Source organism: Grampus griseus, assembly GCF_964374135.1.
Source record: "Grampus griseus genome assembly, chromosome: 1".
In the NCBI taxonomy this organism is placed as follows: domain Eukaryota; kingdom Metazoa; phylum Chordata; class Mammalia; order Artiodactyla; family Delphinidae; genus Grampus; species Grampus griseus.
In genome coordinates, this window is record NC_139017.1 from 52,300,323 (window position 1) to 52,324,657 (window position 24,335).

Here is a 24,335-nt window from a genome sequence, read left to right on the forward strand (position 1 = left end):
ATACAGGTCTGTGTTTGTAGTAGAATATTTACAGGTTTGTGCTTGCAGAGAATAGGAACTTTGAATGGGAAGAGCATAGATGTCCAAAGGATAACTTAATTAATTTTCCACAGTGTGGTTTGGATCTAAAGCCTCTTTCTTGCCTCATCTCTTCTCATTAAATTACTATGGAGTTAGGTCTGTTTCAGACATGTGTCAAAGAACAGAGCACAGTCTTAGGGGTGAAAACTAGGGCCACGCATGGGAGGCAGGTAACATTCAGGGGACAGATTTTTCTTATCAGAGCTAAATCATAAGATTAAATCTTAATTTAATAAACTATTTCTCAAGGAAACTAAAATAATATAGCCCAGGTCCACTGAGCTCTGGCAAACAAATCCAGAGGAATGGATCATTCTGTGTCCCTTGGATTCTGTTGATTTCACAAAGGCTGGTATTCCGGGTTATGGGAGAAAGGGTTTATTTCATTTAATCTGGAGCATAACTGTGTAAGGAAGAGAATGGTATCCCTATTTCATAAATAAATCTGGAATTCAGAGAGGTTAATGACTTACAGGTTCACCCCATAGAGGCAGAGACAGGATCCCAACCAAGTGGGTCTGATTCCCCAAACCATTCCCTTCCATCTCACCGCAGCAAGGGCACAGGTAGCAGAGCTGACCTTCTGCCGTGAAAATCTGAGCACTGGGTTGCAATTTGAACACAAGTGAAGGAATCTCTCTAGTTTCTAATCTCAGGAGAAGGCCTCAGACCTGCTTCTGTTCAAGACCTTGCATAAGACCCAGAATCCTACACTAAGAATGCTTGAAAGACAAGATTTGGGTGGGAAAAAAAATCTACACTTAAGGTTCAGTTCACAAAGAAATTTCATACCCAAATCAGTCATTGCAATAACCCTGTGAAGTAAACAAGGCATATTTCATTCTTACAACTAAGTCTCAGGAAGCTTAAACCCAAGGTCTTTGAGAAATTTCTTTTATGAATCTTTATTTATTTATTTATGAATCTTTATTTAAGGAATGTGGCATGACTTAATTCCTAAGATCATATAGTAGCCTTAGGGCTTAAGCATAGGACTGTGTTTTTAAGTCCGTATACATCTTACCCCCAAGAAGTAGCCTCCCCTTGTGTTCTTTGATCCTGATGTCTTAGTTGAATAAGCTCTTGCAGTCAGGGCTGCCATGGGAGTCCATGCAGGTTGTGCACTGTATAACTCTGAGGGATGCATTCTAAGCTACATGAATGTGAATGGCACATCCTCAATTTATGGTGCACAGCATGGAGAATCTTTTGCAACAGCCCTTGGTGTTGTGCAAAATCTGAGACGGCTTTGAGGAAGGAATATGTAATCATTACCAAAAAAATCATTCTCTTAAAATGTAGAAGTTTATATGAAAGCTGTATTGGCCATGGCGCAAGGAGGTATTTCCAACTAGTTTTTATACAGGGCCCTATTCTCTTATAAGAATTCAGCCCTTGACAGTAGCTGAGTATCTGTATGGGTTATCACATGCCATGGAAAGAGAGTTCACAGCAAGTGATATCAACAGTACACTGTGTTCTCTTTCAGATTTATTGAATGCACATTACTGTGTCAAGTAATGAATTAGACATTCCAGGGATGTGGCCCAGTTTCTGCCTTTAAGGGGATAGAATTTCACTGGGGAGAAAACACACATACCATAATTTTAAAAATAACAAACTAGGGGGACTTCCTTGGTGGCGCAGTGGTTGAGAGTCCGCCTGCCAACGCAGGGGACACGGGTTTGTGCCCCGGTCCGCGAAGATCCCACATGACGCGGAGCAGCTGGGCCCGTGAACCATGGCCGCTGAGCCTGCGCGTCCGGAGCTTGTGCTCCGCAACAGGAGAGGCCGCAACGGTGAGAGGCCCGCGGATCTCAAAATAAATAAATAAATAATAACAAACTAGGTAACATTTTTTTTAAAAACTGTATTTAAGTACAAAATTGCATGTTACTGACTAAGCTCGCAGTAGGAGGCCAGGAAGGGGAGTTTGTCACAGGTTGGACTAGTTAAGGACTTGTTATGAAAACAGTGGTAAGGGTGGGGGATGCCCGAGATGAATCATAAAGAGTAGATAGAATCTAGGTGGATACGTAAGAGGATTTGGGGGTGAGGAAGGACCCCCAATAACAAAAACGAGACATTAAAACCCAAATCCAAAAAGAAAAACCCAACAGTGCAGGCTATCTTTCTCATCTCTCGTTTTGCTTGGTGATCATGAGCTGCTCCGTGTGGAAGTCAGGCAACTGAGAAGGGGAGATGGCTGAAGAAGGCGGGAGCCTGGGGGCAGTTAAATAAGATGGCCTCCATTTATAGAAGCTGGGGCCGCAGTGCAAACAGGACTTTTCCTAGTTGGAGCAGATCCCCATTACTCTGCTGGAGCTGGAAAGCAAGGGTAACATCAATTTTATAAACTTTCTATAGGAATATATCTCCACAGTACACTGGAGGGCTGGGGAGGTAAAATGTGATCTGTAGCAAAACTGAGCCTGTAGTTGCATATGTATCAAATTTTCGCTGTATTTCAAAGTATATGTCATCAGGTACAGCTCAGAATTGAAGCTGGAAGCCAGAGTTGAGAAAGAGAGTGAAATTGGCATATTTATATTCCACAGTAATCCTTTTCCCATGGTCTTGTTTGTCCATGGAAAAACGAATAAAATACTGAGCTATAAAACCCACAACTGCACACTGAAACTTGCGGGGGCAGGGGTGATGGGGCAAGATGGAAACAGAAGGAGCAGCTGGTCTTTTGAAAACTTTTCAGATGTACTGAAAAAGACACGCTTCATCTTCAGTGTAGAAGACGCCGCCAGGCAAAACTTTGCATGGAGGGGGATTCGAAGGATCCAGTGACACTTCAGTTTCCCAAGAATTTTCTTTCACAGCAGGTCGTTTAATACGGCTCATCCATGCTGAATGATAAACAAGAGAAAATAAATTAAACTCAGGAGGCTAAAAGTTGCAAAAATTTAAGTGTTGGTAGTAAAGGTAAATGGTCACTAAAGGTCAGAAGAGTAAAGGAACTCTTTCAGATGAGTTACAAGATGCAGGACATTCACTAAGGCACAGGAATGAGAAGAAAACCCTAAAGCAACGGTTCTCACCCTTTCAGGTGCTTACCACCTAGACACGGTGTTGAAACACAGACCCTGATTCAGGTCTGGGTGGACCTGAGATTCTGCATTTCTAACAAGCTCCCTGGTAGTGCTTAAGTGGCTAGTCCTCAGAACACACAGAGAAATTTTGGCGGTACAGGCTTTGTCTTCATGTCTAATGAATATGAACGGCATTTTGATAGATTTTGAACAGTGGAAAGTCAGAAAAGTAAAAGAAGACGTATTTAAATGGAAAGAGAAATTAGAGAACATCAAAACTCGTGAAAGGTACGGTACTAGGTTCTGCACGCCTGATTCTGGTGGGATATGATTTAAGGAGATGATGACAAATTTAGTTTTGAGAAGAGAAAAATGACACTTGTGTGTGTCAAACAATTCATTCTTGGAGGGAACAAGGGAGAACCAAGTAGGGTATGTCTGAATAACACCTTTCAAAGGGAGAACCAGATTCTGAGACTCTGCTGTCATGGTGAACTGCCAGGGTAAACCACAGTTCAGCAGCTGCAAGCGTGCTTGCCAATTACAGAGATAAAAATGTTTCTGAAAACAAAATTTCATATAAACCTCCTCTCTGAGGTTGGCATTGTATCTTCCTGTGTATCTTGGGTGTAGCTTTTACCCAGGCAGAATTTAGACTCTAGAAACCAAATGAGGTGATAAACAGAACCAGTTTGCAGAAGAGTCAAAATAACCCAGCAAGAATTGAAACCACAAATGCACGAGGAGTCAGTTATTCACCAACCAAATGCTAATAGGAATCAGCACAGAGGACTATGAGTGTTAGCTCAAGGGCTTAAAAAAAACTGATACATGGTGTTGAGTGTGATAGTGTTCATTTTACCTTTGGCTTGTTTTAGAAACACACCCTACTTCTTCCACTCCACCCTTCCTCAGTGCCATCACACAATGGTTTCAGTGCAAAAAAATTACAATACTGGAGGAGGAGGGTGTCTGTGACTTACACCTCCAACCTGGGTTCTAGAAGCATAAACGTTAAGAACATGATCTTTGGATCTAGATGGATGCAAATCTCAGCTTTGCCATTTATTCAGTGACCTCAGGTAGTTAATTAAGTTCATCGTTCCTTCACCTTACAATGGAAATATTAATAGTACCTACATCCACAGGCTTGTAGGCAATCTTTAATGATTTAAGACATGCAAGACACTCAGAACAGTGCATGGCATGGAATTAATGTTTGATAAATGTTTGTTACTATTGTAACTAACTCTGTCACTAGCTCAGGCACTATAGGAAAGTTATTTAATTAGCTCAATTATCAAGAGAGTTTGAATGCCAAGGTCCGTTCCAGAACTAAAATTCTATGATTCTATTGTCACTTTGGCCAATAAATTTGAAGTATCCCAAGGCAGCTGGGCAAATAATTCTTCTTTGCCACGTCCTTCTAGAATGTCTGGTGAAGTGTGCAAGACCTGTGTTGATGGGGCAAGGCTTCCCTTCCAACTTCTGTTCACAGCTCCTCAATACACCATGGGCTCTAGGTAGTTCTACTCACTGGCCCCTGAATGTTTTCAGAGTCCTAGTACCATACCATTTACATCATTTCCCTCTTCCAGACTGCCTTCCCTGCTTCTGTCCATACACCTAAATCCTATCCATCCTTAAAAAACCAACCCAGGTTCCATCTTCTTTGTAAGGTTTTCTGCGGTCACCAAACATCTTCTGTACTGAAGCAGTCTGGCCTTCAATACAGAACTCATTGACCATTACCATATTCTGCCTTTATTTTTCTGAAGTGTTTTTTCTATATTTCTGTCTTAATTTCCCAACTAGATAATAATCTCCCTGAGGTCTGGCACAAGGATTTACTTCTCTTGGTGTCTCAGTCAAGCTTAACATTTTCCCAACAAAAAGGTGTTAATAAACAGCTATTGATTGGTTCATTGTTAAAATCAGTGAACCATTAAACTTAATATGGCAATTAGCTTAATATGGTACTTAATCCTAATGCTCGTCCTGCCAGCATCTCTTCCTGTCGCCCAAGGACATCTGAAAAATTGATCTGCTTCCATCTAGTGGCAATTAAAACACAGGTGGTTCCTGTGGCCAGAAAACAGCTCTGGGTAGATTGTGCCAGAAAAGACTTTCACTCAGTGGCTGTGAGCATGAAAGAAATCTTTATGTCTTGTGGATTTCCTGCCCACAGAGATAGGGAGTTCAGCCTAGAGAAGAGTCAGGGACCCCATCTACACTATCTAATGGAAGATGGGGCAATAAAAGAACATAGAATAAAAGAAACTTCACTGACCCTATGTCCTCATCCAGTTACCCCTCCTGACTCTTTCATCTCCTTCCAGCCAAGTTTTATGAAAAAGATAATGTATACGTTCTGCCTCTATGTTCTCCACCCCACTGATTCCTCAACCCCTGGCTACAGGACTTCTGTCATGACCTCAGCATTGAAAACAATTTCCCTACTGATACCCTTATTATATCCAGTGGATCGTGGCAGTATTTGAAATAGTTTCCATTTCCCTTTTTCCTTAGGATCATGACCCCGTACTCTCCTCATTTTCCTTCTACATCGCTGGGAACATCTTCCCATTCGCCTTTACCTTAGCTGACTTCTTTGATATTGACCTTCCTCTGGCTCCTACCCTCTCTCCCACATCCTCTTCCATTCTCACCCTGCACATACTCCCTGGGTGATTGTACCTGCTCCTGAGATACAATTACCTCCTATAATGTGAGAACCTCCAAATCCATTTCTTCTGCCCCAAGGTAGCCCTTTTGCTACAGATAGAATCAACAGACTATGGTTGAACCACAGACACCTACATTTTAACAGGTACAAAACTGAACCCATGATTGCCACCTCCAAAACTTCTCATTCTTTCGTGTTCCCTTCTCAGTAAATAATACAGTAGAGATGGTAACCATCTACCAGTTCCCACATCAGAACCATGGCAACTTACTTGATTCTTCTCCCTCTCTCTTAGCCAATTAATAATCATATTCAGTAGATTCTACCACCAGTTATCTCATGAACTCATCCTCATTGCTATTGCCCTAGACAGACATCATCAGCTTTAACCTAATAACTTCAAAGACCTCCAAAACAGTTCTTTGCCCCCAGAGTCATTCATCTCCCATGTTTGCATACTTTTATGCAGAGTGATCCTCCCAAGATGCAAATTTCAGCATGACATTCACCTGCTTCAACCCCTGTTACTAATACCCCAAAGACCTCAAGATTAAGTCCATACTCCTTCATATGGCTTATAAATTACTTTATAATTGTCCTCTGTTGCCTTCTGTCTCTCCAGTTTTTCTTTTGTACTTTAAACTACAGCTCACTAAACTACTAAGGACTTGTCAATAACAATCTGTGGTTGGTAGGATGGTTGCCTGAACAAGAAACCAACCTCCTCAGGCACCATCTTGCTTCATTTCCTCCAGCATTTGGAAAGGTACCCAGTTGTCTAGCTGGGTAGTCTGTCACCAAAGTCTCATCTCCATTGTTCGTTTGACTTATACTTTCCTTCTTAATATTTCAAAGCAAGTCACTAAACCCTGAAACTGAGAAGTGTTTTGCTATCTTCATTTCTGCCCGGTAGGCCTTGTATTTTCACATGTATGTGTTTCTGCAGTTGAAGAAATCTGAGGTTCAAGACCAAGCCAAAAAACTTCCCCCTCTTTGGGGGAAGCTGCAAGTAGAATTCAGCCTCCCCACCTTTCCCGCATTTCTGAAGGTCAATGCCTATCAGAGGTCATTTGCCATCTTGTGCTAGGTGCTGAGGGCCTGGTGTCTGGAATTATACCTTTTTCGTAGAGCCTGGGATTCATTAGTTTTTCAATAAATCCTTGTTGACTTGAATGTTTCCTGAATACTGTATTTAGCCTTGCCCCCATGTTCAGCCAGTATAAGAAGAAATAAACCGTAATGCTTCCAATCCTCAAAGAAAATTCAGAAGCAATCAGAAAGAACTGTCTTTACATGAACTACCCCTTCTTAATAGGGCATTACTTGTTCATTCATTCATTCAGCTCCTCTGGCACTAAAAAAAACTGACAGCTTTTAAGGAAGGTTAGTAGATTTATTACTTTATCTGGAAATTTCATTTGGATGAGACCCCATGTAAATAACTAATAAGGAGCTAATGTGTCTAGCTATAACAGGAAGTATTAAGATACTTAATACTTACCCTCTGTAAGCAGAGGGTAGAGAAGACATCAACAGATATCGAAACTTCTTGCTGATAAAACTTACCTTCTCCGAGACTTTTTGCCTAAAAATAGAAGAGAAAAATGGCATCAGAAAAAGGAGACAATTTCAATTTTTTATACTTAGAGAGAAGGGAGATTCCCTCTCTCAAAACTGTTTCTTGAAGTGTATTTTGTATTTGTTAGGTGGACCGCATGGTGTCTAAGGGGATTTAAGGTACTGTCTTAATGTTCTAATTCGAACAGTGGTAGAACAGACTCATTCATGCAGATGCTTCTCAGAGCACCGTTTCATCCGCTGTGCTGCTCATAAAGACAGAAGTCCAGCCTGAACTATCCGATGATCAGGCCCCATGTACCCATTCTTGTGTTTACACATCCCGATCTGCCATCTTGTCCTACCTGCAGATTCTTCCCTAAGAGATTCAGCTGCTAATACTGTAAGAATATGTATCATTACACTTCACGCCATCTTCTCTGTGAAAACCCACAAGAGAAATTACACTCAGGTCTCAGTGGTAGGAGCTACCACTCCTACCATCTGGGTAACCACTGTATTCTTATCTTACAAACACAGTGAGTATCATTACTGGTTATGTTTCCTTCTTTGACTGGCTGCAAGGAAACTCAGCCAGATCTGAAACCCTCTTCTATCCTAACTTTACCCCTGGCTCTGACTTAGTTTTGGTATTCTAAATTTTGGCCTTATTTTTCTTACTTTTAAACTAATTTTAATTTGCTGTGTTGAATGCATTTGGTAAACTATCTTACATTCTTTTTGAAAAAAAGCAGACTATAAATAAGTAGATGAATGAACTGCAGGGCTAGGCTCCAGAGGAAATAAAAGCAAAAAATGCTTTTTGAGGGGAAAAAAAATCACTGGGAGGCAATATATTTCTGTGTCTATAAACTAGAGCTCTAGATCATCCAGTCTGGGTCCAGGTCCTTTTTTGCCAACTGTAGTGTGTCTTTGAATAGTGACTTATTCTCTCTCAGCTACCATGTCTTCATCTGTGAAAGGGTCATGATAATTATATTTTCCTCACTGAGTTGATAAAATGTATTCAAAGTATTTAGGCCAGGGCCTAGAGCATAGGAAGTGCTCAATTCTTGTTTTAAACCTTTAAAATGTTAGAAATTGCTACTTTAATTATTTCTTCCAAAATTTAGCCAGCTGGTGACATGAGCCAAAAGCACTTGAGCAGGGAGAATTAAATCTGAATGAATTTCAGATTCCATTCATTTTCATATGAATATATTTTTCTTTTAGGAACAATGAAACACATACATGAGCAAGAATCTGTTCCTATTGAGAAAGTTTCTTTTTCAAGAAAAAGGGAACTAAGGGGCCTGTGTTCAGTTTTGTGCCCTGTTCTCACCCCGTGTGTTGGTTCAGGTAAACAATTCTTCTGTGGGTCAAAAAATAGAGCCTTATTAATCTGAAGATCAGTGGTTTTAGGGAGCATATCTGGATGGGAGTCTGATCTCTGATTCCGGCCGCTGCTGATATGGAATTTTAGAGATTTGGCCTAAAACATCATTGCTTCAGTTTCCTCATTTACTGAACAGGGCCAGTAATGATGCCTAATCAGAGAATGATGGTGCTAGGAGAAAAAAATATTTCTAGACAAGCCCATGCACAGGGAGGCATGTTTCTGGAGCCCACCCTTATTCTTTTCTCTGAAAAAAGGAGCTGAAGTCTGGGTATTAAGACAACTGGGGCAGGGGCCAAAGTACAGGTTCAGAAGATCCATCTGAGGACAGGACAAGGGTCAAGAGTCTGGTCATTTCATTGGCTTCTGTGCTCTAAATATTTGCTTGTCCCCTTTTTCCAGCTTTTGGAACACCAAAAGCCTATAAAATTATCAGATTGATGAATACTGTATACATGCAGATTTATTGTATTAGAAAAACTCTAGGGGTTTAGCCTGGGAACCTATCCATCATTTCTAATAATTGTCTCTATAGGAAAAATATTCTTCGTGTTTCAAAGAACTAACTTACAACTAAAAGTTTTAGAAGGCAAAGTCACTGGAAAGTTGGAGCTATCAGAAGATGTTTCACAAATGAAGAATATTTAGTGTGAGATTAAAGATACCCTGACTTTCCTACAAAGTCAGTGATCTTTTGGGGCTTCTGTTCTCTTGTGCTCTTTGTTGGCATAATTGTAACTAGCCTAACTGCCCGTTATCTGTTTCCTGTTTGCCCCACACTGATTCCCCCAGTAGGGGCATGCAGTTTTCAAGTTATCAGTTTGAGATCTTGTACAGAAATGACTCCAAGGTAAAAAAAATTGCAAAACAACCCCACTGCTTTTCTCACCACTGCTTATAGTACAGCCTTAGGCAGCATCCCACCTCCTGCACCCCACCACTAAATACACATGACTTCAATTCTATTCTTTTTATTCTACTAACATTTATTAAAAGATTTTGGAATTTGGGAATATCTCCTTACTAAGGTGACTCCCAGCCCCCAAGTCCTTAATGGTTACTTAGATAATAGCCCTCTTATCCCAGAGGGTGGAGTGTAAATTACCCACTCTATTCTCCACCCCCTCACTTCTGCCAAGGTCACTCAAGGCAGGAGGAAAGAAAGGATGATTGGGGGCGGTCTTTAAGTCTCAATGGAAAGGATGATCAACGGTGGGAGAAAAATCTCATTCTTTTTTTGCCTTACTGCCATATTTAAGTAAACAGCATAGTACTCTAAGACAATGGGATCTAACCTTAGCAGAAGTTCCAAGAGCAGGAGCAGAGATGTTTTAACTGCTCAGGGCTCTTACTTTACAGTTACTGAAGTTCTTGCACATCAACAGCACCCCCGTCCATTGTGTTTCTGGGTTGGTTATAAAACTAATCTAGTACCCTTAGTCTTAAATTTGGAATGAAAGATCAGGTCATAGCAGAAGACCATTAGGGATTGGTAGATAATCTTCCTGCAATTGCCAGTAAGAATGGGTGGTGGGGCAGCCTTTACATACTATATTCATGGCATAGAATACATACTAATTAATTTGATGGAACTGAAATTACAATGGCCCCACAGAGGCAACACAGAGCAGTTGTTTAGCAGTTGTTTTGAGGTCACTGATGGCCCCTGAACTTGAAGCAAGCTTATCTTTAAAGCTGCCTAATATCCATACATGTCATAATCTTGAATGTTTCTGTCTGATGACTTTGGCCAAATGTGGCAGCACATACCCAAGGCCTGCCTGACTGTGGGCCTCTAACTGGCAGGTTTGTCCCGCTTGAGGGTTTGGACACACTCAGGAGGGAGGTGAGGGCAGTGATGCTCTTGTTCTTCTCCAGTGGTGTTTCATCTACTATTCCAAGCAGCAGATACTAGTTTCTTGAGGCAGCCCTCCTTAATTCCCCTTCTTCTCTCGTCCAGAGTGGATGGTCCAGAGTGGATGGAAAGCATGAGTATGGGGTACATTTGGTTAAAGCTGTAACCTTGGCGAATAGACACTGGGGAGAAAATGTGGGGATTTCCCTAAGGGACAATACAACTCCCACATGTCAGGAACCAGACAGGTATCATCTGACTCTTGACAAGTCTAGGTATTTGGGAGAAGTGCTTTGAAAACCTTATGGGACATTAGATTCACTTCCTAGTGGAATTGCACTGAAATCAAAACCATGTAGGCTCTTATAGGACAAGATCACATATCCCCCTTTTTTTTTTTTAGAATTAAATAATAGCAAAGAACCATTACAATTTCTCATTTGTCTGTTAACACCCTAGCAAGGGTGTTAGCAAGGTACCTTGAAGACAGTAGGCATTTTTAGAAGATTTGTCAGAATGAAAAGCAAAAATCAGCCAACTTGTTTTGATGAAAGTGTGTTCTGGGCTGCTTCACACATCTCCAGGGACTGATGTCTATAGAACCCAGAGCTTGGTATCCTGCTTTAGCTGAGGCTCTCATACTTAATTTCCTGTGGGTTTCTATGTTTTTTTCCACTTTAAAGTTGTATTATTTTTGTATGAAGGTAAACTCACTTACCTTTTTTTAATCTCCTTGCCAGCCAAATGATAAATGCCAACCCAGAGAATGTGGTAACCATGACTGCCACCGGAATGAAGAGGGGGTTATAGTCACCCTCCTTGATTTTTGAGAAATTCCTGTCCACTTCTGCAAGAGAAATTAGTAAGGCATGTAGCATGAGGCCACAAGCATTATTTCCTTAGTGCCTTCTCATGACATTAAACTTTCTTCCTTGTTACATCTTCTAATAACTGTCCATTTGATGCTATTTGACAGATGAGGGAATCAGCATGGGAAAGCCCATGATGAGTCTATAGCAGAGAAAAGACTAGACCAGCTTTTCTAGCTCAACGTCTATAGAATCTCAACCCACGGATTTGTGATTCATGGAATTCCTGGGAGATGTACCTAAATATTTTGGCAAAAAGTGGTCATCATTGTATTTAGCTCCATGGCCTTGTTCAATGGTTGGGACTCAAACACAGAGAAGAGCTAAAAAGTTAAGTACAACTTCAGGAAAAATAAAAGCCAGTGACCTGAACCAGGCAACTTATCAATAAAAGGAATCTGTTCTCTGTCCTGGCTATTGTAAATAGAGCTGCAAAGGGGATATACGTATATGTATAGCTGATTCACTTTTTTATAAAGCAGAAACTAACACACCATTGTAAAGCAATTATACTCCAATAAAGATGTTAAAGAAAAAAAGGAATCTATTAATGCTTTGAAGCAGCTGTGCAAACATATGCACATGCTGTTACATGCCAAGGACCTGCACTAATGTGTCTTTCAAATGATGTAGTCCTGGGCTTCCCTGGTGGCGCAGTGGTTGAGAGTCCGCCTGCCGATGCAGGGGACGCGGGTTCGTACCCCGGTCCGGAAGGATCCCACGTGCTGCGGAGTGGCTGGGCCTGTGGGCCATGGCCGCTGAGCCTGTGTGTCCAGAGCCTGTGCTCCGCAATGGGAGAGCCATAGCAATGAGAGGCCCGCATACCACAAAAAAAAAAAAAAAGAAAAAGAAAAAAAGATGTAGTCCTACCATTTCCCTCACAAATAAGTAAAAGGATACATCTATATATCCTCTTATAAGTATGAACTAAGTTCATGTGGGGACCTTTACTGAAAAAATACTGATATGAAAAAAACCTATCTTCTGATACCACCAATTGAAGAAACTTACTTTTGCATATTGGCACAGCATCTGACTGTCCCTTATTCTTCATATTACTTTGAGGAACCCTTTCAAGGTGCTTCCATCCCCACACCCAAATGTATAATGGAAAGGAGGTGCAAGTTCCCAGAGGATCCAAACAGAGGACACCTATGGACTGCATGAGGATGCGGAAACGGACACTAGTCCAGCCTTAAAAGGAAATGCCCCATAAACCTGATGTACAATCCTCCCCTAAAGACTCCATTCCATGTCCCCAGTTCCCTACCCCACTTCCTGGCCCCGGGCCACAGAGAGATCAGCTTCTACAAATCCTACCATTTAAAGACTTCTGTCATTGGTATAGATAGTCTCCGGAGCAAACATGGGTAGCTATTCTTTCACATGCTAATTTAACATGGATTAATTGAGCATCTATTGCCAGGTGCTGTGTCAGGTGGGGGGTATATAGAGATGAGGAAGACACATCCTCTTATGCACAGACAGATTTGGGAGGCATCAGACTAGTGATAATTGAGAAGTATCCATTACTTTGGGAATTAGGTGGACATTGGCGACTTTTGTAGAGACATTTTAGTAGACTAACAGAGAAGTGAGATTGTAGTGGAATAGAAAAATGGATAAGAAATAAGTCAGTATAGACAGTGAGTTTAGATGTTAAGGGCTAAGATAGGAGGAGTTGAGAATTGGCTGAAAAAAAAAAGGGAAATCACTGTCATTGAAGAAAGAGGCAAGAGCAGCCAATTTATGGTAAATTAATGTGTACAAATTTTTTTAAGCGACATACATTTAGCAAAATAAACTTAAAAGTTTAATCTATCTTTCCCCACCATCTGCTTGTCAATAAGCTACCTCTTTAAGTCTTTAATATTTTGGGGCAAACTTACTTTGACATATTGGACTAGGGCTGGACCAATTTCCAGATGATCCACAAATAGTTTTCTTTGCCCCAATTAACTCAGCTCCTTCTGAGCAGCTGAAGGTACACGTGGAGGTAAAGCCGAAGTCGACCAGGGGGTGACTACAGTCCATGGCTCCAAAATCGGGTGCTGTTAGAGGCTCACACTGAATCACTTCAGTGAAAAAGAAAAAATCAGTATTTCTGAGCAGAGACCCTCCCATGACAAACAGTTTTTAGGCAAACTGCCTAACTCAACTGTGGAACCATTGACATGAATCTAACATTTCTAATTTCTAGAAATTACTTCTGATGATGCTTCCAGAGTTTATTTTCTTGAGAATGATGGAGAATGGTAAGTCAGAGGTGAAACCAGGAGAACACAGAAAGCCCTGGGTGGGCAGGGGAGCACTGGGGAGAGGAGGGGAGGGCTGGCTCTTTCAGATTGCTGCCCCAGCCCTGGTAACTCTCCGTCTGCTGGAAGTGCTATGCTACGTGGCCTTGGCCTCAAGAGCTCTTATGGTGCATTATCAATGAATGTAGAGAATTTCCACGCTTTCACCTCTTCTAAAGTCTACCCAAGCAGTTGTGAAAAACATCCCCATTCTGTGAAACAAGTCCCTCAACTTTTATAAAATTCAACAGGTTGGTCAATTAGTTCTATGATTTCAAAAAATGACTTGGATATTTCTTTTGAGAATTCAGCCACTTAAACTAGTGAGTCAAAAGCATAAATGTAGAAAATGTAACCAAAACTTCGCAAGTTTAGACACCACCAGTTTTTCCCCTAAAGAGAGAATCTTCTTGACAGTAAAAAAGAAAAAACCAAAAAACACCATATTTCAAATGAAAAACAAAAAAATCAAGAGATTGTGTTTTTGTTTTTCACAGAATTTGCTATTCTCCTGAGAGTTCATGGAGGAGGAAATCTAAAAAATGATTTTAAGAATAAACCAAATAAAACAATCAAAAAAGACCTCTAGCCGCCCCCCCACTCCCAAAAAGGAAATTGCTTGCTGTTAAGTAGGACACCACATAAAATAGGTGTTATTGAAAGGAGAGAACAACAAAAATTCAACTGCCGTTCAGCAAGACTGATTATTTATGCCATAGCAATGAGAAAATAAAAATAAAATAAAAATGCAGTATAGGGCTTCCCTGGTGGCGCAGTGGTTGAGAGTCTGCCTGCTAATGCAGGGGACACGGGTTCGAGCCCTGGTCTGGGAAGATCCCACATGCCGCGGAGCGACTGGGCCCGTGAGCCACAATTACTGAGCCTGAGCGTCTGGAGCCTGTGCTCCACAGCAAGAGAGGCTGCGATAGTGAGAGGCCCGTGCACCCCGATGAAGAGTGACCCCCGCTTGCCACAACTAGAGAAAGCCCTCGCACAGAAACGAAGACCCAACACAGCCATAAATAAATTAATTAATTTAAAATATATACAGTATAACCACACTGTATTACTGAAAATTATATATATGTTCTGTGACATAGTCTCAGAGATATTTGGTTGTTATTTTTTGTTTGTGGTTTTTGTTTTAAATTAGTAACAATAACCTCTTTGAAAATCATCTCAGTATAATCTAAGTTAGGTTAAATTATGCTTCAAAAGAGGATACAGACTTCTTAGCAAGACTCTACTACATTTGCTCAGTCTATAAACACAGGATTGCCATGACAACTCTCTAGTCTGAACAGTTAGTTACTCACCTCGACATGTTGGCTTTGGAGATGACCAGTTTCCAAATGGTCCACAAGTGGTTTCTTCAATCCCAACTATGTCTGTTCCCTCAAAGCAGTTGAAGGCACACTGTGATGTGAAGCTGAAGTTTCCCAAAGGGTGAATACAGGCCATGGTACCCAGCTCTGGGGCCTCCAAAGGCTCACACTGAGTCACTTCAATAAGAAAAAAAAAAAACACTGGGCAGTGTTCCAGGGACCTGATGACTGGGTTTGAATCTTAGCTCTGATACTTGATAACCAAGTGCCTTTAAGCACGGTGACTTAACCCCTTCAGCTTAGCTTCTTTACTTCTAAAAGAGGGATAATGATAATTGTATTGACTTCCTAAAGTTGGTGTGGGAATTAAATAATTTAATGCAAGTCAAGGACTTAGAGCCTGGCTCATAGGAAGCTTTAATTAAACATTAGCTAATCTTATTTTCTTTGGCATTACCTGGGGAGAGAGCTTTTAAATGTAGATAGGTTTAAGTGGGAATGACCAGCTCAGTTTGGAAATAACTGTCACATCAAAGCCCCTGAGTATACTAGACTGTTGAAAGTAGGAAGTTCGGAGAAAGACTGAGTGTCCATAACTGGTCTTCTTTAAAAGGGGAGAAGATAAAAGCTTTAGGAAGCATCTTAGCCTGGATTCTGCCTTCACCATCTCTAGCTCAGTTCCAGAACTTTAGTTCTTTTGATTTTTCCAGTCCTCTCCAGAAAGTATGTCTACTTCCTTGCCTGATTGGTGGCATAATAGATCAAATTAAGACTTGGAATTCAATCTTCACATTTTAGGCCCTGCCATGTCATTTAGGCAAATATTGCATCTCTTGTGTCTTATTCCTTATCAAATTTAAACCATCATTTTAAACTTCTTCTTGAGAGTTCAATGAAGAATGAATTCAAGAAATTAGAAGAATTTTAATATTTTCCATATACAGTACAAGTCCAAATGAAAGTAACTTATGTTGTCCCATACAGTTCATGCCCACAAGCAAGTGCCTAGTCTCAATCTTACAGACGCAGTGATAAGATGCTGACTGATCTCAAGTTGCTGTCAGTCTACTGGGGAATACAGACAAGAAAATTGATGACTTCAACAAATGTGGGATAAATAAGAAAGAAATATATGGAGCTACTGGAACACAGAACAGGGATGCTTAGCCTGTCTTGGCATCCAAAGAAAGCTTCCTGAAAGAAATGCTCCCTGAACTATTATCTTCCAGGTAAACAGGTGTGTTAGTCATGTGCAAAATGAGAAAGCCCTGAGCAAGTCAATGATTGATATACAAAGCAATATGGTAAGTGTGGAGAACTACAAGCATTTTGATGTTACTAAAAGGAAAGAGGAGGCAAGGGATGATGTGAGATGAGATTAGGGAGAAAGATAGGAGCTAAGACAAAATGCCTTTATCTTTTTTCATTGGTTTAATGAGTATCTACTATATATCAAGCATTACTCTATGCCTTGAGGAGTTTAGATTTTATTCTGTAGGATGAATGGTGGGTAGAAATTAAAGGGTGGATGGTCACGTGTGTGTGATATTTACTTGATATTTAAAATTGATCAGATTGCCTATGGTATGAATAATACATTTGAGAGGAGCTAATTTAAAGATGTGGAACTCAGCTCAGAAATAACTGCAATAATCTAGGAGGAAGATAATAGAGGCAATAAGGTAGAGTTAATAAGTAGAAGACAAATTGGAGAAATAGTAAGTTAGAAAAATGAGTAGTAACCTTCCAAGACTGAACCAGGAAGAAATAGAAAATATGAACAGACCAGTCACAAGCGCTGAAATTGAAACTGTGATTAAAAACCTTCCAACAAACAAAAGCCCAGGACCAGATGGCGTCACAGGCAAATTCTATCAAACATTTAGAGAACAGCTAACACCTATCCTTCTCAAACTCTTCCAAAATATAGCAGAGGGAGGAAGACTCCAAACTCATTCTATGAGGCCACCATCACCCTGATACCAAAATCAGACAAAGATGTCACAAAGAAAGAAAACTACAGGCCAATATCACTGATGAACATAGATGCAAAAATCCTAAACAAAATACTAGCAAACAGAATCCAACAGCACATTAAAAGGATCATACACCATGATCAAGTGGGACTTATCCCAGGAATGCAAGGATTCTTCAATATATGCAAATCAATCAATGTGATACACCATATTAACAAATTGAAGAATAAAAAACATATGATCATCTCAGATGCAGAAAAAGCTTTTGACAAAATTCAACACCCATTTATGATAAAATCCCTCCAGAAAGTAGGCATAGAGGAAACTTACCTTAACATAATAAAGGCCATATATGACAAACCCACAGCCAACATCATCCTCAATGGTGATAAACTGAAGCCATTTCCACTAAGATTAGGAACAAGACAATGTTGCCCACTCTGACCATTATTATTCAACATTGTTTTGGAAGTCTTAGCCACAGCAATCAGAGAAGAAAAAGAAATAAAAGGAATCCAAATCAGAACAGAAGAAGTAAAACTGTCACTGTTTGCAGATGACATGATACTATACATAGAGAATCCTAAAGATGCTACCAGAAAACTACTAGAGCTAATCAATGAATTTGGTAAAGTAGCAGGATACAAAATTAATGCACAGAAATCTCTTGCATTTCTATACACTAATGATGAAATTTCTGAAAGTGAAATTAAGGAAACACTCCCATTTACCATTGCAACAAAAAGAATAAAATACCTAGGAATAAACCTACCTAAGGAGACAAAAGACCTGTATGCAGAAAACCATAAGACACTGATGAAAGAAATTAAAGATGATACAAACAGATGGAGAGATATACCATGTTCTTGGATTGGAAGAATCAACATTGTGAAAATGACTATACTACCCAAAGCAATCTACAGATTCAATGCAATCCCTATCAAACTACCACTGGCATTTTTCACAGAACTAGAACAAAAAATTTCACAATTTGTATGGAAACACAAAAGACCACAAATAGCCAAAGCAATCTTAAGAAAGAAAAACGGAGCTGGAGGAATCAGGCTCCCAGGCTTCAGACTATACTACAAAGCTACAGTAATCAAGAAGGTATGGTACTGGCACAAAAACAGAAATATTGATCGATGGAACAGGATAGAAAGCCCAGAGATAAACCGATGCACATATGGTCACCTTATTTTATTTATTTATTTTTTTTTGCAGTACGTGGGCCTCTCACTGTTGTGGCCTCTCCCATTGCGGAGCACAGGCTCCGGACGCGCAGGCTCAGTGGCCATGGCTCACGGGCCCAGCCGCTCCACGGCATGTGGGATCCTCCCAGACTGGGGCACAAACCCATGTCCCCTGTGTTGGCAGGCGGACTCTCAACCACTGCACCACCAGGGAAGCCCAAGTCACCTTATTTTTGACAAAGGAGGCAAGAATATACAATGGAGAAAAGATAGCCTCTTCAATAAGTGGTACTGGGAAAACTGGACAGCTACATATAAAAGAATGAAATTAGAACACTCCCTAACACCATACACAAAAGTAAACTCAAAATGGATTAAAGACCTAAATGTAAGGCCAGACACTATCAAACTCTTAGAGGAAAACATAGGCAGAACACTCTATGATATAAATCACAGCAAGATCCTTTTTGACCCACCTCCTAGAGAAATGGAAATAAAAACAAAAATAAACAAATGGGACCTAATGAAACTTCAAAGCCTTTGCAGAGCAAAAGAAACCATAAACGAGATGAAAAGACAGCCCTCAGAATGGGAGAATATATTTGCAAATGAAGCAAATGACAAAGGATTAATCTCCAAAATTTACAAGCAGCTCATGCAGCTCAATATCAAAAAAACAAACAACCCAATCCAAAAATGGGCACAAGACCTAAACAGACATTTCTCCAAAGAAGATACACAGATTGCCAACAAGCACATGAAGGAATGCTCAACATCACTAATCATTAGAGAAATACAAATCAAAACTACAATGAGGTATCACCTCACACCAGTCAGAATGGCCATCATCAAAAAATCTACAAACAATAAATTCTGGAGAGGGTGTGGGGAAAAGGGAACCCTCTTGCACTGTTGGTGGGAATGTAAATTGATACAGCCACTATGGAGAACAGTATGGAGATTTCTTAAAAAACTAAAAATAGAACTACCATACGATCCAGCAATCTCACTACTGGGCATATACCCTGAGAAAACCATAATTCAAAAAGGGTCATGTACCACAATTTTCACTGCAGCTGTATTTACAATAGCCAGGACATGGAAGCAACCTAAGTGTCCATCGACAGATGATTGGATAAAGAAGATGTGGCACATCTATACAATGGAATATTACTCAGCCATAAGAAGAAACGAAATTGAGTTATTTGTAGTGGGGTGGATGGACCTAGAGTCTGTCATACAGAATGAAGTAAGTCAGAAAGAGAAAAACAAATACTGTATGCTAACACATATATATGGAATCTAAAAAAAAAAAATGGTCATGAAGAACCTAGGGGCAGGGTGGGAATAAAGATGCAGACCTACTAGTGAATGGACTTGAGGACACGGGGAAGGGGAAGGGTAAGCTGGGACAAAGTGAGAGAGTGGCATGTACATATATACACTACCAAATGTAAAACCGATAGCTAGTGGGAAGCAGCCACATAGCACAGGGAGATCAGTTCGGTGCTTTGTGACCACCTAGAGAGGTGGGATAGGGAGGGTGGGATGGAGGCTCAAGAGGGAGGCGATATAGAGATACATGTGTATGTATAGCTGATTCACTTTGTTATAAAGCAGAAACTAACACACCATTGTTAAGATTATACTCCAATAAAGGTGTTTTAAAAAAAAAAAAAGAGTAGTGTGTTACTTTGCATAAATGTAGGGGGAGGTGAGAGAGTTTTTTACCAGAGTACCCATATAAATCGTGGAACCATACACTGAGATAAGGAATACAAAAAGGAAAGCTAGCTGGGGACAATTGATTTTTCAGTCTTTTGGGCATCCCAAAGGTTATGCTTAGCATATTTGGAGTTCAGGCTAGATACATATTTGTCAGTCCAAAGTTCACATAGATTTGTGAGTCCACATAAGTTGCTAGGTTTGACCAAAGGGGGCACATAAAGTCAGAAGAGCAATGGACAAAAGATGGAAGATGAGATATAACAATAAGTGTATGAGCTTGGATAAGTGCCCATGAAGAAACCCAAGAAGTGATCATAGGTAGAAAGAAAACCAGGAAAGACTGATATGATATGATGGAGACCAAGACAAAAACAGAGTAAAATGTTCAAAAAGGAGTGAAATGGGCATGCCAATGACATAAGAATTTTTTAAAATTTAGAAATCGAGTGAAAGTAAAGTATTGGTAGAAGTCATGGCTCAGGGATTGACTGAAATGCGTCAGATCTGTTCCAGTTGGTTGATCATTTACATGTATTTTGGCTTTAATTCTTTATCTATTCATTGCAAACCCTGCTTTTTTTTCTTGTAATTTTCTATTTTATGCACCAGATACTTCAAACATAGTTTTGAAACTCAACCAATATCAATCGAAGGACGTGAAGTTTCTTTCAGTAGTGAGTTGACTAGGTCAAAGACTCCATGTCTTTGAATCTACGTATTCTTTCCTTTCTGTTCCTACCACTGAGACTCTGAATGACTTCAATAGACCCCTGATGATGCTCTCCAGCTTCTCTCTTTTTGTTCAATCCATCTTATGTACCGCTTCTAGGGTAATGGCCCTAAATGAAGGTGTTTAGATGCTAAGTGGCCTCTCATTGTCAAATAAAGGGCAGATTCCTTCATTAGGCAGCTTTCAGTCTCCACAGGCTTACTCCAGCGTATCTGGCTTTCCATCACGTTAAATTATAAGCATGTATAATTTCCACCTTGTACCCCCTGAAATGCCAGCCCAAGTAAATGCATTGGATTTATTATTATATTTTCCAACAGATACTGTATATCATGATGTGAACTTTTCTTGTTGGCCTTGCCCTGTCATGATCTTGAGGATGACGTGAAAAAGCACGACTACCTTCTGCGTAACTCACCCTCCTGATGATAGATGCTATTGTTTCTTTCAGTTTCAGAGTTCTAATGAATCCAGCAAGCTTACTTGATTATGAATTCCTACCAAGCCTGATTCATTATTGTAATCCTTACAGCTTTAATCCCAAAGCAATATTCTTTGTAACGCTCAAAAAGACTTTTTGAGAAGTGAATTGAAACTTCATGCTGACTTATGAAATCTTTACGGAAAGGTAACAGTATTGTGCAAGCATAGCCTACTGATCAAAACTTCTCATTTCTCAGAATGGCTAATATCATTTTCCTTCAACCAACTTTCATAAACTACAATACTTTACATAGGAAGAAACAAAGGAACAAAAGTGGCTTACCGAACTGACACTGGGGCCCGTAGTGCCCCAAATCACAGTTGCAGGTGTAATTATTGATGATTTCCATACATTGTCCATGGCCGCTGCATGACAAGGGTTGACAAGAAGCTTTAAGGGGGTGAGAAATTATATTAAGATGAATACTTTTTTAGTACTCCTAGTCATTTCTTTAAACATAGATAACTTTGGGGCTGTGACTACTTTAATAAACAGGAAAACTTTATTTGTATATTAATAGCATTTTTTGCATAAAAATCATATGCTAAAATTTTTATTTATGTAATATACTTGTGATACAGCCATAGACATTTTTTAAAGAATGAATTTACTAATGCTAATACTCTATAACATTTGAGGGAACTTACTGACATACATTGAAACTCTTGAAATTTCTTTGATTTTAAGGTAGTAAGTGTATTAAACTATCACCTGACCCCAATCGTTTCCGCAGTATGTTTGGCAATCCCTTTCTTTATAGAAAGTACTGAATAGAGATTAGAAAATCTGAACTTGCTACATTACTAGAGAGTCCAATTTACAAGAGACCAAATGAACTATGTTTCACTGTTAAGAATGACTTGGAAAAAATGCTGATTACTTTGGAACTGTCATCATGGTCTCTACAGAAGTTTTCATACACCACAGATAATGAAACACTGCAAAGTTTCATTATATAGAATTATATAAGATTAGACCAAGAAGGAAACATGGCACTAAGCCGCCTACTTTACAAGGAGGAAATAGGTGACATGAGCCTCAGCTCTTGGCTGGTTCCATCTCTCTGCTTCCACTTCCTTGCCTTATTATCAGCGACACTGATTGTCTAGCTCTTCCTCCTTACTTTCCACATATATTTATCATCTTGTTGTAAAAGTGGTTCAGGGGTATAGATTTTGGGTATAGGGACGAGCCTCCCACACCAAAAATGCTCAGAAGTGACGTGACTCAAGCTTATTTAGAGGACTGGACTTATTTCAGAATGCCCTGGCAACTTCTCTGCTCCCCCAGGTTTCCATGGGGTTAGTGCTGTCATTCTCAGAGAAGCAGTCTGCTCACTCCTACCTGTGTAGCAGAGGGCTGTCTTTGCTTTGTGGCAGGCGTCGTCATTCCATTTCCCTGCATCTTTTGCCCTCTTGATGTAGATCTCCACACAGTCCTCTTTACTCTTCTTGTTGTTGGGCTCCCCGTGGCCCCAGTTCTCCGCTTCTTCGGTGAGAGATTTGTTGGTCCCTACCCAGGTCCATGCCCCTTCTACCTTCCGGATTCCTATCCAGTAGTATTTAGGACTGAAGGGAAGCGTCTTGTTCAGGTACTCAATCTCCCCTTTGTTTTGTATGGCAACTAAATCCGTGTAATTTTTTCTGCAGAACATTCTAGCCTTTTCCCAGGTCATGGGTCTTTTAGAATAATGGTAGGTCCAGCAATCGGTTCCATGATGTGCGAAGAAATCTGAAAGACATCAGTGTGAACTATGTAACCTCGTGGTTATAGCTGAAAAGAGCCCAGAACTAATCCAGGCTGAGCCTGCCAGAGACAAGGAAGCTGACACCTCAAGAGGGTAAGTACCCTCTTGAGGTGATGGAATTAGTCATTTGCAGATTTGAAGAGTAGAACCTAGAACCTCTAGCCCTAATCACTTTTCACCATGATATAGAATACTTTTGCTCATAGCTCTATTTTAGATGAATTTGGTGGCTTTTTAGATTTATTTTCATAAAACAGTTTTTTTCTCAAAATTCTTTCAAGTAAAATTTAACCACCATTTTTTAGAAATCCATATGTCTTTTTCTTAGCAGTTGTCAATCATTTAAAGTTAATTTAAGTGTAATATCATATAGCCCTAAAATTTACTGTCCACTCTTTTATTTGGGGATAATTTCCTAAAGGCCAATATTTGTAAATAAGGGAGAAGTAAATTAAGACAGGAATAATGGCATACTTTTTTTTTTTTTTTTTTTTTTTGCGGTACGCGGGCCTCTCACCGTTGTGGCCTCTCCCGTTGCGGAGCACAGGCTCCGGACGCGCAGGCTCAGCGGCCATAGCTCACGGGCTCCGCGGCATGTGGGATCTTTCCGGACCGGGGCACGAACCCGTGTCCCCTGCATCGGCAGATGGACTCTCAACCACTGCGCCACCAGGGAAGCCCCGGCATACTTTTAAGTAATCTCTTTTATATCAAAAAGATAATGTTTTACCATAGGAAGAGCTTCTTCTAGGGAAAGCACACAGCCCAAGCCTTATATATCTAACTACATAATAAAAAGAACAATTGAAAAAACCAAATGATGTAGGATTATGAAATTGATTTAGATTATGTTATGCACACAAACGTACTCAACTGATGGTGTATAATAATCATATGGGTGCTTCAAATATGAGGGCTTTGAAGAAACCAAAACAAACACATAATTACACAATGATACCATAATAATATATGCCATTCTAAGCATGGTATGATCTATGTGAAACACTGTTATACCATAAGGTAAAGGTTTTCACAGCCATCACCATTTGTTGAGTTTTCACTGTGTAGGGAAAATACTACGGAGAAATACCAAAGAAAACACAGATCCAATTTTTATACTTTCCTAAGGATTCTGAGCAAGGAATAACAGATGCAAAGAAAACATAATTAATCTTGATCAACTTAAACATATCAAAAATGTACAGAGAACTGGGAGACAGTTATGATTAATGAGTAAAGAATGTCATAAAGTAAACCCTGCAGCAAAGGGTGGGGCAAGGTTAGGAGTTTTCTGGGGAAGTGAGAGGAAGAAAAGGGATGTTTGTAGAAAGGGTAGCTATCTACCTAATAATTTTACCTGTGAATATGTACAC

At 40.1% G+C, this 24,335-nt stretch overlaps 1 protein-coding gene across 2 annotated transcripts in view; it reads right to left on the minus strand.

Moving 5' to 3' along the window:
- Positions 1-1,955: 1,955 nt before the first annotated feature.
- SELL (selectin L) overlaps positions 1,956-24,335 on the minus strand; it is a gene marked incomplete at its 3' end in the record, with an annotated part of 23,501 nt that continues 1,121 nt past the window's right edge. Inside the window, exons 3-9 of one of the 2 annotated variants that reach the window (XM_082657646.1) lie at positions 22,560-22,946; positions 21,498-21,605; positions 15,096-15,281; positions 13,375-13,560; positions 11,335-11,463; positions 7,375-7,393; positions 1,956-2,939 (exon numbers count right to left, since the gene is read on the minus strand). In XM_082657646.1, the coding sequence (XP_082513772.1) occupies positions 2,921-2,939; positions 7,375-7,393; positions 11,335-11,463; positions 13,375-13,560; positions 15,096-15,281; positions 21,498-21,605; positions 22,560-22,946 (1,034 nt within the window). Of the gene's footprint in view, positions 2,940-7,374; positions 7,394-11,326; positions 11,464-13,374; positions 13,561-15,095; positions 15,282-21,497; positions 21,606-22,559; positions 22,947-24,335 lie in introns of those variants that run through there. The other variant, XM_082657647.1, reaches the window with a different exon arrangement.